Source organism: Pipra filicauda, unplaced genomic scaffold (assembly GCF_003945595.2).
Source record: "Pipra filicauda isolate LSUMZ 115617 unplaced genomic scaffold, ASM394559v2 scaffold2_size9829703_pilon, whole genome shotgun sequence".
Classification (NCBI taxonomy): domain Eukaryota; kingdom Metazoa; phylum Chordata; class Aves; order Passeriformes; family Pipridae; genus Pipra; species Pipra filicauda.
Genome location: NW_024104421.1, coordinates 54165 through 70774, shown reverse-complemented (window position 1 = coordinate 70774; position 16610 = coordinate 54165). Strand labels below are relative to the sequence as shown.

Here is a 16610-nt window from a genome sequence, read left to right as displayed (position 1 = left end):
GCCGCCCGCCCCGCCCGCCCGCCGCCCGCGTGCCGCCCACGCGCCCCCCCCCTTGCCCCCACCCCACCCGACCAATGGGCGCGCGCGACGTTAGCGCGGCCGGACGGCGCCGGCGCGCGCGCGCGGCCCGCCGGGAGGAGAGTGACGTCACCGCCGGTGCGTTGGAAGCGGCGGCGCCGCGGTGAGGACCGGGAGGGGCTGGGATCAGCACTCGGGGGGAAGGGGGGACGGGAGCCGGGAGCCCTGCGGCAAGGGGCCGGGGGCGCAGCGGTCTGGAGATCACGAGTCCCGGGGGGAGGGTTCAGGAGGTCCGGAATCTGGTGGTCAGGAGCCCGTGGTCCCAGGTCGTGGGCTGTGGTGTGCGGGGGTCTGGGGTCACGGCATTCGGGAGTCTGGGATCTAGTCCGGTGGTCAGGGGTTCCATGGTCCGGGGCTCAGAGGTTTTGGGGTCCCGGGCTCAGGAGTTTGGGGTCCGGGGCTCAAGGGTTCGGGGGTGAGGGGAGCTGGGGGATAGCGGTTCGGGGGGCTCGGAGTCTAGGGTCTCGCCCCACGGCCGGGGCTGTGAGAAGTTGTCTTGCCTTCCCTAGGGTGGGTCTCCTGGTGAGGGGAATGGCCCCTGCGCTCCAATCACCGTCCCGTCTGATGCAACCTGCTTCTTATCCCATTGTTCTTGTCCTGCCCGTGCTGCCTGCCTGGCGCGCGCTTCCTGCGGAGAAACCCCTCCGCGTCTTTGGAAGCCCTGGGCCCTGGCATTGCCATTCCTGACTCTGCCTAGCTCCCCTTCCTTTTGCTGCTCCACTTTCTGCCTGCAGCCCTGCTCAGAGGCAGCCGTCACAGCAGCCCTGTGGCTGGGGACTGCCCTGGCTTTCTGGTTTTGGATAGGGTTCCAAGTGGTTTTGGCGGTATTATATTTTTTCTGGTTTTGTTTTTTAGACTGTGACGCCTGACACCTAGATGTGAAAGCCTTAGCGGTGCTAATGGAGACATGCAGTGGATGCCCACACTTTGACGGCATGAGCGGAGCTTTGGCTCAGGCGAGCCGGCCGGGCTGATCCCGGCCCAACTGATCCTGGCCCAGCCATGCCCTCTGTGACAGCCATGCCAGGCTGCATCTTCTCAGGGACCGAGGCACCTGGGCCGTGTCTGATCCGGAGATAACAGCAGCAGCCTGAGCTGGGACCAGACAGAGCTAAAGTTGCTGCAGCCGCGCACGTGCACAGACACCGAGGCAGGGTTTGACTGCAAGTCCGTCGCTCTGTCCTGTCAGCTCCTGTGGCTCCCTGAGCCCCCTGAGCTGTGCTGCTGATCTCCCTGTGAGCAGAGACACCTCTCCAGATCACTCCTCAGGGCTGAGAGACCCTTCATCAGCCTCTGATCTCTTCAGCAAGGTAAGGAGCATTATACTTTCAACCTAAAAGTATATTGTGTGCTAGTGACGTTTATATATATCCAACTATTTGTTAATTATTACAAGTGTGTTAAATAGTGGAGTGTTTGACAGCTGCCTGAATTACTAAATCGTCATTCAAGTCTTTGTTACATCACATTAATTATTTTTCAGTGATCGCTTAATCACCATCTGATTACTGTTTAATTTCTCTCAATCATTGATTATTTAGAATTTGATTATCATCTAATTATTAGCAAAATCCCTTTAGTTAACCCCTCAGCATAATTCCCTGTGACAGGAGGCTGTCCCTGTTGGCTGCACGGTGTGGGATTTGGCACTTTTTGGCCTCTGTGGAATAGCAGGATCTTGCATGCTTTCCATACCAGAAAGTCTGGGGCTGTTTAGCTTTTCCTCTCCTTCCTACAGCTTTTGTGTTCTGGGTGGGACATGGCTCCTATGGCTGGGTCCCAGCAGCCCCGTGGGGAAACTGGCATGTAGGGACCATCAGTTGAGAGCCTGTTGAGGAAGTACTTGTGGATGGGTCATCACTGCAGGGCCCTGACAGCTGTTGACATTGCATGGGGAGACTGTCTGTAGGGACTGAGGGACACCTCGAAGCAGTGCTGGTGTCTCTCCTTGTGTCTGTACTCACATTGGGTGTCTTGTTCAGATGTCATGTCCAGAGGGACTGGATGCCCTGGCAGATGTGGATCTGCTTGACTTTCTCCTGAAGGATGATGCTTCCTGCCCTGAAATCCCAGAGGAGCAGAATGGTCTGCTGGAAGACTGGGTCCTACCAACACCTGAGGTGAGTTCTCTGGGAGAAATCGCTGCTGAGTTGAGGTTCAGGAGGTTTGTATCCTTGCTGAGTAAAAGCCGTTCCTCTGCAGCTCCTGGACAAGGAGATGGATGACTTCATCAGCTCATTGCTGAGTCCCTTAGAAGATGAACCAGGCATGCTCGATTATTTGGCTGCCAGCAGTGACAGCAGCATTTCTGAGGATCAGCATCTGTCCCCTTGCCCTGGCAGCAGTTTTGCCAACAGAGACATTGTGCAGGTTGATCACAACTATTCTCTCCATTGGCCTGTGCTGGAAAGCGTGAGGTCTGACGTGGCAGAAGGAGATGTTACTATTGAGCTGGGTGAGTGATGTGTGTAGTCTCTTTCTGTCCTGGATACAGGCTGAAAAGTAGTCTCATATGGAGGTTTTTTTGGGTGGGTACCCGACACTGGAGAGAGCCAAGTTCAGAGGCTTTCTGTTGCCATAAAATTATGGTTAATTAGGTGCTGCCTCACTAAAGCCCAGTACCTGATTCTCCTTTCCTTCCCCAGGAACATGGGTGGGTTTGGACAGCACAAGCAAGGCACTGGAACAGGGCTCCAGTTCCCCCATTGCTGTTGATGTGGATTCTGAACCCCAGCTTGTGCCTGGAGCCATTGTGCAGGTATTGACTGCCATGCCTGTGGTCCCCAGCCTTTGCTTTTGGTCACATCCCTCGTCTTCTGGCTTGGCTCCTGTGAGGCATATCTCTGAGGGAAAGCATGATGCTACTTTGGGAGAGCTGATCTCAGTTCTATGTGTTTGCTACATGCCCTCCCTGCCCTTTACTTTGCATTCTCAGCGTGTGTATTTTTGCTGTTTTCTAGTCTGATTTCCCAGAGCTGGTCCTGACAGAGGAGGAAAAGCAGCTTCTGGAGAAAGAAGGTGTTACATTACCAACGTGTCTGCCGCTGACCAAAGTGAGTCCTTGCTAGAGTCAAACAGACTTGGATCACTTGAGTATGTCAGCTAGTGCAGGGGGTTTGAGAACACAGGACAGTGCCTTGATGAGAATATTGGTGTCCAGGTGCTGTGTTCAGGGTACTGTCCATCAGGACTGGGTGTCCTTTTCCTCCTTTCAAGTCCGGGGGTGTCCATGTGCACAGCAACTTCTGCTTTGCTAGTCAGGTGGATAAAAGACCAATGAGACCTGGCTGCTGTGAGTCTCCACACTCATGACTGCTTGCAGGAGGCAGATACACCACAAATACCTCCAACCCTGTTTTTTTTCTGACTAGTGGCTTGTGAGCTACGTGTTTTTCATTTCCCTTTGGTCTGCTTCCCTTTTGCTACACCTTGGAAGCTGCTGGCTGCATCAGCAGGCCAGAGTTTGCCTTGCAGTTCATTCGGTGGTGTGGGAGGGACAGAAGACACAAGGGTTCGGGTTGGACCCTGAGATGTGTGCGGGGTTTGGGTGGGTGGGATTGCCTGCACCCTGGGGTTGCTGTTAACAAGAAATGACCCTTGCAGGCTGAAGAGCGAATTCTGAGAAAAGTGCGTCGTAAGATCCGGAACAAGCAGTCAGCTCAGGACAGTCGTCGCAGGAGGAAGATCTATGTGGATGGCCTGGAAAACAAGTATGGGCACACAGCAGTGTCATTCAACATTGAGGGGATACATAGGTTCTTTTAGGGATCCTTGGCAGAACAATGATGGCACTAAATCATGGTTTCAGTTACATTCTTTTTGAAATCTGATTTCTTACTATGTTATGTTTGGCACAGCACAGAGTTTGTGGTTTAGGATGGCACAGATTTTGTACAAGCAGAATCAATGTAGTCAGTCTATAAGCATTGTAATACAGGGTTTATTGTACAACTTAACTTACAATTTCTAGTCACCTACATTCTAATGCAAGTTTTCTAATCGCCCGCACCCTCTGCAGATCGGGTCAAATCTAAATACACGGTTTTCTGTATCAATATAATGATCATAACATAGACTCAAAAATAATATCAAAGAATATGAGTCACTCTCTTAGTCTTGGGAGGAAACAAGCTGTGGTAGAGGTGTCCCTGCCCAGAGGGATCCTGAATCTCGCTGTCCAGCAGCAGCTCCAGTCCCAGTTCCCCCTTAGAAGTTGCAATTGCTTGATTTTGTGGACAGTGCACTCTGTGCTGTTGTGCTTCTCTGCTCTGTGACAGGACTGGCTGGGTGCCTGGGATCTTCAAGGCTGATGAGGGAAGGGAGTAACAGGCCTAGTGCCCGAGAACCTTGAGGTTGGCAGACAGAAAAAGAAGAAATCTATTTGGTTTGGTACTTGGTGCACAGGACCTTCAGGGCCTGATAACGATGGGATGGGAACAAATACATAACCTGCTTGGTCAGAGAAAGTTGCTCCCCTTGTACATGGCCTTAGTTGTGCTGACCACATTGCCAGGGCCAGGAGCAGGGGAAGCCCGTCACAAGCCACTGTGCTGTTCTGCTGCTGGGCTCTTGCCACCCTGGGCAGAAAGTGAGGCTGACCCTCTGGGGCAACAGCTCTCTGCAGAGGGTTCAGAACCTCAGGACGTAGCCTGCCTGGCTCTCTTATGTTTGGATATGGCCCAGAGCTTGCTTTGTTCAAGGCAGGTGGCTGACCTGCCAGATCCAGTGTGTTTTCCAAGTCAGGCTAGTTTGCAGTACAACCTGATGTCACAGATCTGCAGGGCTGATGTGTTGCTAGGAGGCAGCATCCTTAGGGTTTAGTCTGGTGCTTTTCTTCAGGAATGGCTAGGGCTTCACTTGGTATGAGGTGTCTCTCTCTGGGCTTTGCTACAGGTGGTATGAAGTAGAGACCAGGACCAATGTTGTCTGTCCCAGCCGCCCAAAGGTGGTGGCTGATTACCTGAGGGGAGATTCTGGTGAAGTCCCTGCTGTTAACTAAAGAAACCTCTCTGTTTTACCCCATGCTGTTTGTCCTTCCTGGAAAGGGTGGCAGCCTGTACAGCTCAAAACCATGAACTGGAGAAGAAGGTGCAGCAGCTGCAGAAGCAGAACATGTGAGTTCTTGTTGGATGTGGCAGGAGATGTGGTGGGGAAGGCTGTTCGTCTGCTCCCGACGGGGAGCTGTGACCTGTCCCTGGCTGCAAAGGGTGGGGGGAGCCCTGCAGCTTTTGGCTCAGCTGCTGTGCTAACCTGCACTGCCTGCTCTCCTGCAGGTCACTGCTCAGGCAGTTGCGGAAGCTGCAGGCCTTGGTGAGACGATCCACCCCGAAAACCATCAGAAGAAAAACCTGCACAATGGTGAGTGGTTTCAGCCCCAGTGTCGGTGGAGGGGGGATTCTGATGTCCTTACAAGTTTGGGAGAGAGGTGTTTGTTGCAGCCAGTGATGCCTATCCATCTGAGATCTGTGCCGATCTTTCTATTTCCAGATCGTGTTTCTGTCCTTCTGCCTCATTCTCTCCCCCAGCATCCGCTCACCTGGGAGCGTAGAGCCACAGCTGCAGCCCAAAGGTGAGTGCCCAGGTGGGGACTGAGGTGTGGATTCAGGTGAAGCGCTGCCCTCCAGGTCACAGCACCTTCCTCAGAGATGGCCTGAACTCTGAGGCACCTCCAACTCAGCAGCCCCTTGCCTGGGGTGGCCACTAGGTTTGGCTTTCATGTCTCACCTAAGCTGTGAACTCTATCTCAGCCCTGTTGCAGAGGGCTGTCTGGGAGCAGGGCCCTGGGCCAGGGGCGGTGCAAGGACTGGGGAGATCTGATCCCTCTTGGAGCACAAGTTGTGCTTGTGCCTGGCAGCTGTGCAGCAGCTCCCCACCTCCCCTGGGAGGAGGAAGCCCTAGTTGAACAGTTTTTCCTTGCTCCTGGGCTTTGTGGTGGCTCTGTGCTTGGAGCTGGAGGGTTGGAGGCTGGAAATGACGGAGCTGGCTCTACCTGTCTTACAGTGCTGTCACGGCAGATCCGCGAGTTCCCGAACCAGGGAGCACCTGATGTGCAACAGGATACTGAGCTGGAGAGCTTCAGCCTAGAGCCTGGGGACTCCTCACTGTCGGGCAATCTCAGTCAGTCATGGGAAGAGGGGCAGAGTCCACTTGACCCTGATCTCATACCTTTCAACAGCAACTCATCTTCTGATCCCCCGGCAGCAGCAGGCTCCGAGCTGGGCCCGCCCCAGAGCGACCCTTTGCCGGCAGCGGTGCTGGTGCCGTGGAAAGCCAAGGGTCAGGAGTGGGTGGAACACCCTGACAGAGTTCTCATCCAGCAGCACCATGCCAATGAGATGTGACCACTGCTGCCTCCTTGGGGTGATGCTGGGCACCCCATGGGGCAGAGACAGAGCTACATTAACATCTATCCAAGCAGTTTCTTCTGAATACTCTCCAGATTAGCAGCACCTCAGAGGGTTTACCAGGGAAGAATCATTCTGACACCATAGCAGGACTCCATCTGAGACAGGACAGGAAATTCTGAAAACTTCACTATGGCTACTGATGTTACTTGCAGCCTGGAGTGTATCTGGTGGCTTGTGGGGATGGGCTGTGGTGTGGAGGGTGAAGGCAGTCGGGCCTGAGACGCCTGTGCTTGGTCTGACCGGATGCAGTTCATGGTGGAGGCCACTGCCCTGCTTCTTCCCTGCCCAGGTGGAAATGATCAGGCGCCTCTTTACTCTGTGTGGTGGCTGCATGCATCTGTCTCACCTCCCTTCCCCTTAACCCTGCAGTGTTGCCTGATTTCTAGGTAGTGAGACCTGACCTTCAGTGCCCTCACAGGGGGTGGTCCTGCCTGCCACTGCGACAGACCCCGTGTGTCGCCTGTTCCTGCTAGCTTTTGAGCCATGGCCACAGCTCCCAGCCTGGCTAGAGAAGGTAATGTGGAGTCCTTCCTGAGCCATGTGTGCTGTTTGCCGACTGTAAGGGCTGAGCCTTTCATCTCCTGCAGGCTTCTGGGCCTCAGGGAGCTGGCATACCTTGAGCCAGACTGCTGAGGCAGCATGGACAGAGAGCAGCAGAGATGCTTGCTCTTGAAGGCTTTCCTGGCCACAGGATGGTTTCAAAGCCATGTCCTTGTGTGCCCAAGCCTTGCTGTGCTGGCTGGTGATGCAGTGAACTGGTTCTGGTTGCTCCCCAGGGCTGAGCAGAAACACTTTGAGCTGGTGAACGGTATCTTTCCTGAAGTGCAGCTTAGTGGTACCTGTAGATCAATCTCCTCATCCAACTTCAGGACATTTCATAGAGTCATGTAGAATGGTTTGGGCTGGAAGAGACCTGTAAAGGTCATCTAGTCGAGTTCCCCCTGCAATAAGCAGGGACATCTACTGGATCATAATAATAATAGCTTCCTTATTAATAAAGTCTAAATAAATACTAAGGGTGTGTGACTGTGTCCTCTGTGCTTGTTTTGGTAAGGTGCTGGACTGCTGGGTGAAGGCTGAGGACTGCACCTTGGGCTGGGGGCCTTGTGGGAGGAACCCAAGGGAGGCTGGGTTGATCACTATCACAGTCTGTGCGGGGGGAATGCGTGCTGCTTTCCCTTCCCGTGCCTGTGCAGAGGGGCTTGTTGATGGTTTGCAGGACTGTTGCTCTACTCTCACCCCTCTTCAAGGGTACAAAAACACTTGGAGAAAAGTGTGTGTGGTGAGCACCTCGTGCCCACTGTGCACACCCGAGCCCGCAGCGCCGCGGAAGCAGCAGCTTCCCCGATAAGGAAGCGTGGGGAGCCGGTGCTGGTGTCATCCCCCGCCACTGCTTTTGTAACGGGGAGCTGCACAATTGCAGGAAGTGGAGCAGGGCCAGGGTGCTGCAACAGCCCTGTCCCCTCGGCTGCTCGGGGCCACCAGGAAGGCTCTGCCTGCTGCGGGGTTGCTAAATCCGGGCTGAGTCCTGGGTCTGGTTGGGATTGCTGGGTCCACGGGAGGCACTAGCAGACCCTGAGGTCAGGCTGTGGAGCCCAGTGTGGGGTTTGGGGGGCGTGGGATCCCCCAAGGCTGTGGGTGAAGGAAGCTCCACGCTTGCAGCCCCCTCGGGAAGCAAAGAGTGCTTGTGCTGGCAAACGAGATATAGAGCTTAATGTTGTGTCTCTACCTGGGGAGGAGGGACTCACCCAGGGGTCTGTCTCAGGACAGGCAGCACCAGGGTCTCAACAGTGTCAGGTCATGGTTTGGTACTCTGCCTGGGGCTGGCAGCCCTCAAGCATCTCCAGGGAATCACTAACCCTTCTATTCCTAGGAGCTGTGCGTGGGATCAGGAAGGTTTAGGGCCCCATCCTCACTTTAGTTTCACTTTTTGCAGTTCAAGGCCAGGGTGAGTAATGCCACTGGTGTCACATGTGGTCCCTGCCCCAGCACTAATCAGTATTGAATGAGTCATCGGAAGTAATACGTGGTGCTGTTGCCAGCGAAGTAGGGAGCAGCCTCTGGAGCTGGTGTTTGCCTGGGGGTGATGCGGTCAGTACAGCTCTCTGCATCAGTCAGGCTTGCTTAGCCAAGTATCAGGAAGGGAGATAGCTCTGGGAGAGAGGGCAGGGAGCCAGGAGCTGGGAGTTTTAGGGATGACTGCTCCATGGTCTCAGCCCATGATGACTGAGGTCCGGTATTTTTCATTGCTTTTCCACAGTGAGCAGCTCTGAGCTTGTGAGAGGAAGGAAGCCCAGCCTGGACCTCATGCCTTGGGTTAAAGGGCAGCGATGATAAAAGTGCCCATAATGAGCTTTTCATCCAAGGATCTTGTTACATCAAGTAGAGGAGCAGGAGGCACCTGGTATTCCTGCCACCCTCCTCCTCCTCCTTGCTGCAGATCCTCTATCTTTTTTCCTTGCATGCTGCAGGGATCAGAGCATAGACTGTGTGTGCATCAGCACTGAACATGTACACACATAGCCCTGCTCTGCTTTAGGTCAGTGTCATGGTCCCTGCTTACCTTCCCTGCTGTGTTCCCTCTGTTATGCCCAAGGTCAGCCTGTATCTCACTCATGTCCTGGCAGGTGCCTGTGTCTGCATTGTGAGAGGCGCACTGACAGACTGGAAACATGAGCCCTTCAGAGCAAAATATTCCTCTCAGCCCTTGGCACGTCCCGTATGGGTGTTGCCAAATGGTTCTTTTTCGCTTGGTGACTCCTCGAGTGTCAGTCATGCCACCTCATTTCCACAGTAGTGATATATTGAAAACTGTGAAAATATGAAATGAAATTTGCCTCCTATTGCCAAGGAAGGCCTGAGCTGTGTAGTGAATATAAAACCCTTCCTGATCATGGCTTTAAAGGAGTCAGGTTTCTCCTCTATTTTAAATGAATCAGGGTTTCTCATAGAGGTGGGAATTTCAGTCAATAGCAGAAATAAGACATACCCTTCTTTTCACAGGAAATCTAAACCCTGTGTCAGCATCAATCCTATTTTTATCCACTAGCACCAGCTGCTGGATATTGGTGGAAACAGAAAAACTCGCAGAAATATGTAAACTGGTTAAAAAAGCAAATGGTAATACAGCAATGGAGCCACCACCTCCCTCCAGCTCCCACAGCTGGGCACCTCAGCCTTAACCCCCAGGTCCCAACATAACCAGGGAGTTATGCTGGGACTATTTTGGCAAGATGTCCAAGGCAGAAGGAAGAGAAGTTGGGCTGTTTCCCCAAAGGAACCCAGCCAGCGTCAGATGCACCCTTCTTCCCCTCTCATTCCCTGGTTATGCTTGGACATCAGGGTCTTGACTGGAGACCCCCACCTGTGCATTGCTCAGAGGGCACAGCCGTGCCAAGGGGTCTCCTGGGGCAGGGCATTTGGAAGCTTTCCCCAGCCCCGGAATGGGAGGGCAGTTGGCAGCCGGCCACCGCTGCGCATCCGCCGGGGCTGGGAACGGGAGGCTGCCGGCTCTGCAAAAGCCATTTGCAACCGCCCCGTGCGTTCGGGCACCCGAGAAACTTCCTCTGCTCTGCTCACATGGGGAAGGCTCTGCCTGGAGCCTGCCCTGCAGCCCTGGGACGTGCTGGCCACAGCAGCACGCCGAGGCTGTGCCTTATCCCGCTGCCTGGTCACAGCCCGGTTTGTTCCCCATCGCTGGGGACATCTGGGAGTGACCCCGAGGAGCGTGTTACCCACAGCACAGCAGCAGGTTTGCAGGCACAGTGCTGCTGCACACCGGCAGGGAGGGGACATGGGACAGCCTCCATCCCCGGGGACCCTGCTGCCCTCAGCCGTGAGACACGAAGGGGAGGAGGGGTGGCTGCGGGGCGAGACAAAGCCCACAGGTCTGAGGCAAGGCAGAAAACAGAGCCAAGCCCTTCATACCCACAGAAACCCTTTACTTTACATGTTTATTTTGAACTTGCCTGAGAAAGCGTGAACCTGTGGGCTGAGAGCTGCTCAAGTGCAGCACGTCAGTGTGAGCGGAGTCTGCCTGTGAGAAAAACTGACTCCCTGCAGTACTGAGCCTCCTGGATTTCCCCACTTGCAGTTATTTTATCCGTGTGAAAATGCTGGTGCCAACCCTGCAGAAAACAGCAAATCACTGTGCTCACCCAGATGGGGTCACCTCTGCTGAGAAGGCTACGGAGGGGAAACCCAAGGGGAGGGTTGTGTTGACCACAGGGTGCTGGTTGAGTGAGGTACTCCGGGCTCCAACAGCCTGTAGCCGAGGCTGCACCAGGTGCTGGCACCTTTTCCTCTTCTCCTGCTCTTGAGAGTCGAAGGAGACCCTCCTGGGTGGGGAGACCTGCTGTGGCCAGACTCTATCCTGGGGTCACCCTCCCTGAGGCACATCTGGCATGCAGGGGGATGTTACAGGGATGCTCCTTAGCCCCTGCTCAGCACCAGTGACAAACCCATTTAACCCTCCTGGTCCTGCCATGCTTCATCCCAGGGTATTTCTCCCTTCTCCAGCCTGGGGTGCAGGAGAGCTTGGCACAGCAGTGGCTGGGACCCAGCACTCACCAGGTGGCTTTCCAGTCCTCAACAGGACTGTTGGTTGCCTCTCGCCGGAGCCACAGGGCATGCAGGATCTCCTCCCCATTGCTGCCCACGTAGCACTGGCCCAGAAAGACGGTTGTCTGGGCTGTCTCTGAGTCTGGGAGGATTTGAAGCTGCATGAGTCAGGCACTGAGACACAAGGCCATCGCTCCGTGTCCTGCTGGCATCCCTGCTGCCGGGTGACAGCCCCCTTCCCACCTACCTTGGAGCCGCCAGTGCATGGTGAAGGAGAAGATGGGCTGTGGGACTAGCCCTGCATCTTGCTGGGACCCCTCCAGTGGCAAGGTGAGGATTTCAGAGTCACCAGTGGCAGATCCCGGCAGGTAGGAACCAGAGAATCTGCCGTCCTCGCCGAGGGTGGACACGACCATCCGGCAGCCGGTGTCGCTCTGCCATGACCCGGAGAGGAGGCACTGCAAGGACAGCATGAGGCTTGAGGTACCTGGGCAGGCAGGGGACATCCTGCTCCCAGCCCACCACCCTAGCTCTTCCCAGGAATGTCTGTAGCACTGGATGACATGCCACAGACCCGGTGTGCCACTGGCATCGCCCCCTCAGTGTGAGTGCCACACCTTAGCACTGGCTGCCTTCAGCCCAGGTGCTGCTTGGTGTGGTTTGATGCAAAGAGAGCAGGTCCCCCTCATGCTAGATCAGCAGGTGCACTGCTTTCCTTGCATGCTTGGTGGGAAAACAGGAATTCTCTAGGGCATGGCTCTGTTTGCCTGTTTTTGGAGGATTCCCACAGTGAGGGTCACCCCTGTAGGAGTGGTCCCTCTCTCCCAACCTCACCGCAGCTTCCCTCAGTGCTGCATAGTGCTGGTCCCACCAGCTCCAGCAGCCCGGCCCTGGCTCCCTCTTGAGCTCTGCAGCCCCAGCAGCATCTTGGGGGTCTAGCAGGGTGCCAGCGCTCTGTCCCCACCGTCACCCATCCCCATACCTTCCTCTCTGCAGGGGCAACAGGTGCTGCCAGGGCCAGGGTGAGGATCAGGGCAAAGGCACTGCTCTCCATGGCCACACGGCTGCTGAGGGCCCGGCACAGCTCCCCCCAGCGCTGCAGCCCGGCCCCCTTTATAGGGTTGTAACCGGAGCCCCACCAGCACCAGGCTGGCAGCCGCGGGGTGAGTGGCCTGATGTCAGGCTGCCCGGGACAGGCAGGGAGGTGAGGAGGTCTGCATGACCTGGTCAGTGCTGGAGGAATGCGGGGATGAGCACGGTTTGCAGAGGGGTGGGTGCACAGGCGTTTCATGAGGCACTTATAGCAGCCTGGAAAAGGCCAATACCTTCCATGGGTATCCACCTCCTGTGCATGCAGGATGTAAATTGTCACCTGTTCAAACATTCACCCCCTTCCTGCTTTGCTGGTGCCACTGCCAGAACAGGGCGTCACCCAGGTGGTGCCTGGCTGGGGCCAGCTGCAGCAGCTGGCAGTGCTGCACGGGAGGGAAGACTCACCTTGACTTCTGCTCTAGCAGCAATAACATTTCTCCAGCATATTCTGCATGTCAGCTGCTGATTACAATGCTTTTGCTTTTACTTTACTGGGAGTTAGAGGAAGAAGTAACCACAGTGAGATACTGAGGTATATCACATCTAGTGTGTTTGCTTAATGCACACAGCATGATAACCAGCATTGTATTCACACCTTTTCCCTGTATTTGCTGTTCTAAAGGGCCTTGGATGTACAAAATGCAGCTTGCTCTGCCCCTGTGTTCCTGAGCCATGTCTTTGCTCTCTGTGATGCCTGGAGCAGCCATGGGGCTGTAGGCAACTGAAAATTCAGGTGGGATTCAGCAGCATCACTCTGTGCTCTTTCCAGGTCAGCAGTATTTTAGGCACTGGATGGCAGCAGGGCTGCAGTGTGCATACGGGGGTGGGGGGGAGTCCCCCCAGTGGAGTGGCATCTCTCAGTGCCCACCATGAGCCCTGGTGCACCCTGGCACCCTGCTGCTGCTGCTCAGCACATCTCCCTCTCATCCAGATAGCCCCAAAGGCTAGGGAAAACACCTCTCTCCTAACACATCCCTCCTCCTTGTTGCCTTTTTCTGTCCCATACTCACGGGCTTATCACAGGGGCCTGAGAAATCACCCAGGCGTTCCCTTGCTCTTGCCCTGGATGCCACGTTCTATTCTGTTGGCCTGACACCAGTCCCTGCCTTTCTGCACTCTTTGGCAGGGACAAGCTGCCCTGTTAGGGGTGCCAGGGAAGTGGCAGGCACCCCTCTACATCATGGCACCGTGCTCTGGCCTTGCTGGGGCTGAACCAGGCTCAACAGAATACTGCTGTCAACCCCAGGGCTGGAATATTTTTGTAACGCTTCTACAAGAGGTTTCCTCTTCACCCACGGATCTGCCAAAACCTTCATGTCGAAAAGAGCTGACTAAGTTTGACAAGTGTCTGCAGAGGCAAATAGAGCAGCCCTGCCAAAATGCAGTGGCAGAGAAGGGTAAAATCCCTGGGTGTAACCCACAGGGATGGGATGGGATGGGATGGGATGGGATGGGATGGGATGGGATGGGATGGGATGGGATGGGATGGGGGCCTTAATTTGTGCACATTTTACATGGGGTGCCATATAGCACAAAGGAAGCACTGAACCAATATCTCACCTCTACGGATACTCTGCATCACTCAACCCTACGGAGCACAGAGGTACTGGAAAGGGTCTGGTGGGGGTGGATATGAGGCAGTGCATGGAAATCAGCTGGATTCAGGATGCTGCTGCCAGCTCTGCCACCATCAAGCAGGTAGGGAGTGATGACATAGGGTGGAAGTTTGGGTTAAATAAGATGGGAAATGAACCCAAGGGGCTGGATGTGTGGGATCAGGGAGAGATGTGGATGTCCCTGGGGAAGGGCAGTGGTGAGCCCTCACCTCAGCAGGGGTATCCATGGGAACAGAAAGGGTAGCAAGGGCAGATTTATAAAAAAGGCAACCACGCTGGATGATTTTTGAGTTTTATTTTCCTCTGAGAGGTAGGTTTTGCTTGCCTTGTTGGAGGGGCCAGGCTGCAGCCAGATCATCCCATCATGGGGTTGGTGAAGACACATCCTCACAGGATGGGGACAAGCTTGGCAGGATCTTTCCTTTTGTGGTGCGTTTTCGTATGAAAACATTTCTGCCCACCCTGTGAGAAGTTGAGAGTTCCCCGTGGGATGACCCACAGACACTGCCCACTCAGAGCTGCCAGTGCCATTTAGGTGTCCCTAAATGCCCCCCAGCTTTCCTCAAGCAGCTGCCAGGTGTCCCTGGGCGGGGCAAGCCCTTTGCCAGGACACAGTGGCATCCCTGCTGCCAACCTGCACTGGGGGGCTCCCAGGGGTGGTCCCCCCTTGCTCAGAGGGCTGCTCATCCTCAAGGGTCCTGGAGAGGGCCCCTCTGTGGGACTGCTGCCCCCCATGTCCCCACACTACCTCGTGGCTTTCCAGTCCTCCTTGAGGGACCCGACAGCTTCGCGCAGCAGCCACATGGTGGTCAGTGTTTCCTTTCCACCCGAATCCACGAAGCACTGCCCCGCAAAGGCAGTGGTGGCATCTGGGAGGAAGAGTTTATTGGGAGATCTGTAGGGAAACCAGCTGCTTCCCCTTCCCCACTGTCCTCTCAGAGGCAGCTGTGTTCCCACTCTAATGGCCACACATCCACCAAACCCACGCAGTGGGGGAGGGGTTCCTGCCTTTCCCCTGTGACTCTCTCAGACAAGGTAAGATCTGCATCACCTAATGGGGTCTGAACCCACTGTGGGCACCCCGAGGTGTCCGGCTGGGATGGAGGTGAAGATGATGGGTGAGGAGAGGCTGCACTGTGCGAGCTCAGCATTGCCCCTTAGCCCCACACTGGGCAGGCACTGCTTAGCTGCGTCAAAACATCACCCAGCAGAATTCCTAGCAAAAGGGAATTCCTGCTAGCTGTCTACGTGGCTCTCAGTGACACTGCTGTACCATCTCCAGGTGTTCCAGTACTTACTAGAGAACTTGTCCCAGCGCACAGTGAAGGCAAAGGTGGGCCAGCCCCCCTCACCAGGCTGCTGCTGGATGCCCTTCAGGGGAGAGATGTGGGCACAGCCACCAGAGAGAGTGACCCGTGTGAGGTATTTTCCCTGGAAGTCCCCGTTGTCCCTCAGTGCTGAAATCTCCATCAGTGAGTCCTGCTCGTTCCTCCACAGCCCGATGAGCCGGCACTGAAGTGACAGAGCCACACCCTCTCAGTCCCCATACACGGCACAGAGGGGGACCCCATCCCTTCTGCTGCCCCAAAGCTGGAGCCACAAGCCCTGCTGCGGTTGCAGATGCAGTGCATGGCTCTCCCTGACCTCGGTTTGAGGCAATGCTCCCCCAGGGGGCTCCTGGATGCTGAGTGAGTGATGGAGCAAAGCCAGTATTTCTCAGCCTGCTGGCAAGCACGGTGTGCTCACACAGACCCCGTGAGAGGGAGTGCCCTGTCTGCTGTACCCCTGGGCACAGACCCCATGGGAGGGGTGCCCAGGGCACGGTACACCCAGATACAGACCCTGTGGAAAGCAATTCCCTGTGCACTGTACCCCTGGGCACAGACCCTGTGGGAAGGGATGGTCCCATACATGGTTCCCCAGGCACCTATCCTATGGGAGGGGATGTCCCGTGCATGGTGTCCTAGACACATATCCCATGAGAGAGGATGCTCCATGCATAGTGTCCTGGACACACAACCTGTGGGACAGGGTGCCCCATGCATGGTGCCCCAGGACAAATATCCTATGGGAGGGGTTGTCCTGTGCATGGTGCCCTAGACATGTATCCCATGAGAGAGGATGCTCCATACATGGTGCCCCAGACACAGACCCCACGGGAAGGGGAGGGAATGCCCTGTGGGAGTAAAGCTTCCTGGAGGCGATACCAAGTGGCAGGGGGTGACCTGGAGATACCCTGCCCGCTGCCTGGACGAGGTGCTTGCAAAGCTCTCCTGCTTGTCCAAGCCTAAATTGGCACTCAAGAGAGAGCCCCTGGCTGCTCAGGCTGTGTCCCAGAGCCACATCTGCCACACTCCCGTTGTCACCCCTGTCCCTACCTTCCTCTCCGCAGGGGCAACGTGTGCTGCCACGGCCAGAGTGAGGACCAGGATGAAAGTGCCCCTCTCCATGGCTGCGGGGCTGTGAAGTGCCTGGCACAGCTTCCTCCGGTGCCCTGCATCCCAGTCCCCTTTATAGGGCTGTAACCAGAGCCCAGGCGGCAGTGGGCTGGCAGCCGCGGGGCGAGTGGCCTGATGTCAGCGTGCCCAGGCCAGGTAAGGAGAGAGGGGGAGGAGGTCTGCGTGACCTGGGGATGAGCACGGCTGCTCAGAGAGGTGAGGACAGAGGGATGATTTAGATATTCACTACCCAAGAGGATCTGCCAACCCGTTCCTTGCTCAGCGTTGGAGTCCTGGAAGCGGGCACGGCCTGACACTGCCCCGCTGCCACTGACCCAGTGCTGCCACCCAACATCGGGCTGCAGCAAGCACAGTCTGACCAGTTCTGCTCCGCTGCACTGAAGGGTGGTGTGTCTGCC

General features: G+C 55.7%; 3 protein-coding genes across 3 annotated transcripts; 1 reads left to right on the top strand and 2 right to left on the bottom strand.

The window, feature by feature from the left end:
- Window positions 1-79: 79 nt before the first annotated feature.
- Window positions 80-7501, top strand: LOC113991763 (cyclic AMP-responsive element-binding protein 3-like). Its single transcript, XM_027728320.2, has 11 exons — window positions 80-181; window positions 934-1388; window positions 2061-2198; window positions 2281-2533; window positions 2724-2836; window positions 3039-3131; window positions 3682-3788; window positions 5124-5192; window positions 5352-5436; window positions 5566-5647; window positions 6079-7501. Exons 3-11 carry the CDS (start codon window positions 2061-2063, stop codon window positions 6417-6419), a joined length of 1281 nt encoding a protein of 426 aa, XP_027584121.1. The 5' UTR covers window positions 80-181; window positions 934-1388; the 3' UTR covers window positions 6420-7501.
- A 3077-nt stretch (window positions 7502-10578) lies between these two features.
- Window positions 10579-12099, bottom strand: LOC113991749 (avidin-like). Its single transcript, XM_027728300.2, has 4 exons — window positions 12028-12099; window positions 11293-11503; window positions 11055-11187; window positions 10579-10612 (listed from the first exon to the last, which is right to left on the bottom strand). The coding sequence occupies exons 1-4, from the start codon at window positions 12097-12099 to the stop codon at window positions 10579-10581; spliced, it is 450 nt and encodes a 149-aa protein (XP_027584101.1).
- A 2016-nt stretch (window positions 12100-14115) lies between these two features.
- Window positions 14116-16203, bottom strand: LOC113991765 (avidin-like). The gene is made up of 4 exons (XM_027728324.2): window positions 16132-16203; window positions 15052-15265; window positions 14502-14622; window positions 14116-14215 (listed from the first exon to the last, which is right to left on the bottom strand). The coding sequence occupies exons 1-4, from the start codon at window positions 16201-16203 to the stop codon at window positions 14116-14118; spliced, it is 507 nt and encodes a 168-aa protein (XP_027584125.1).
- Window positions 16204-16610: the final 407 nt, after the last annotated feature.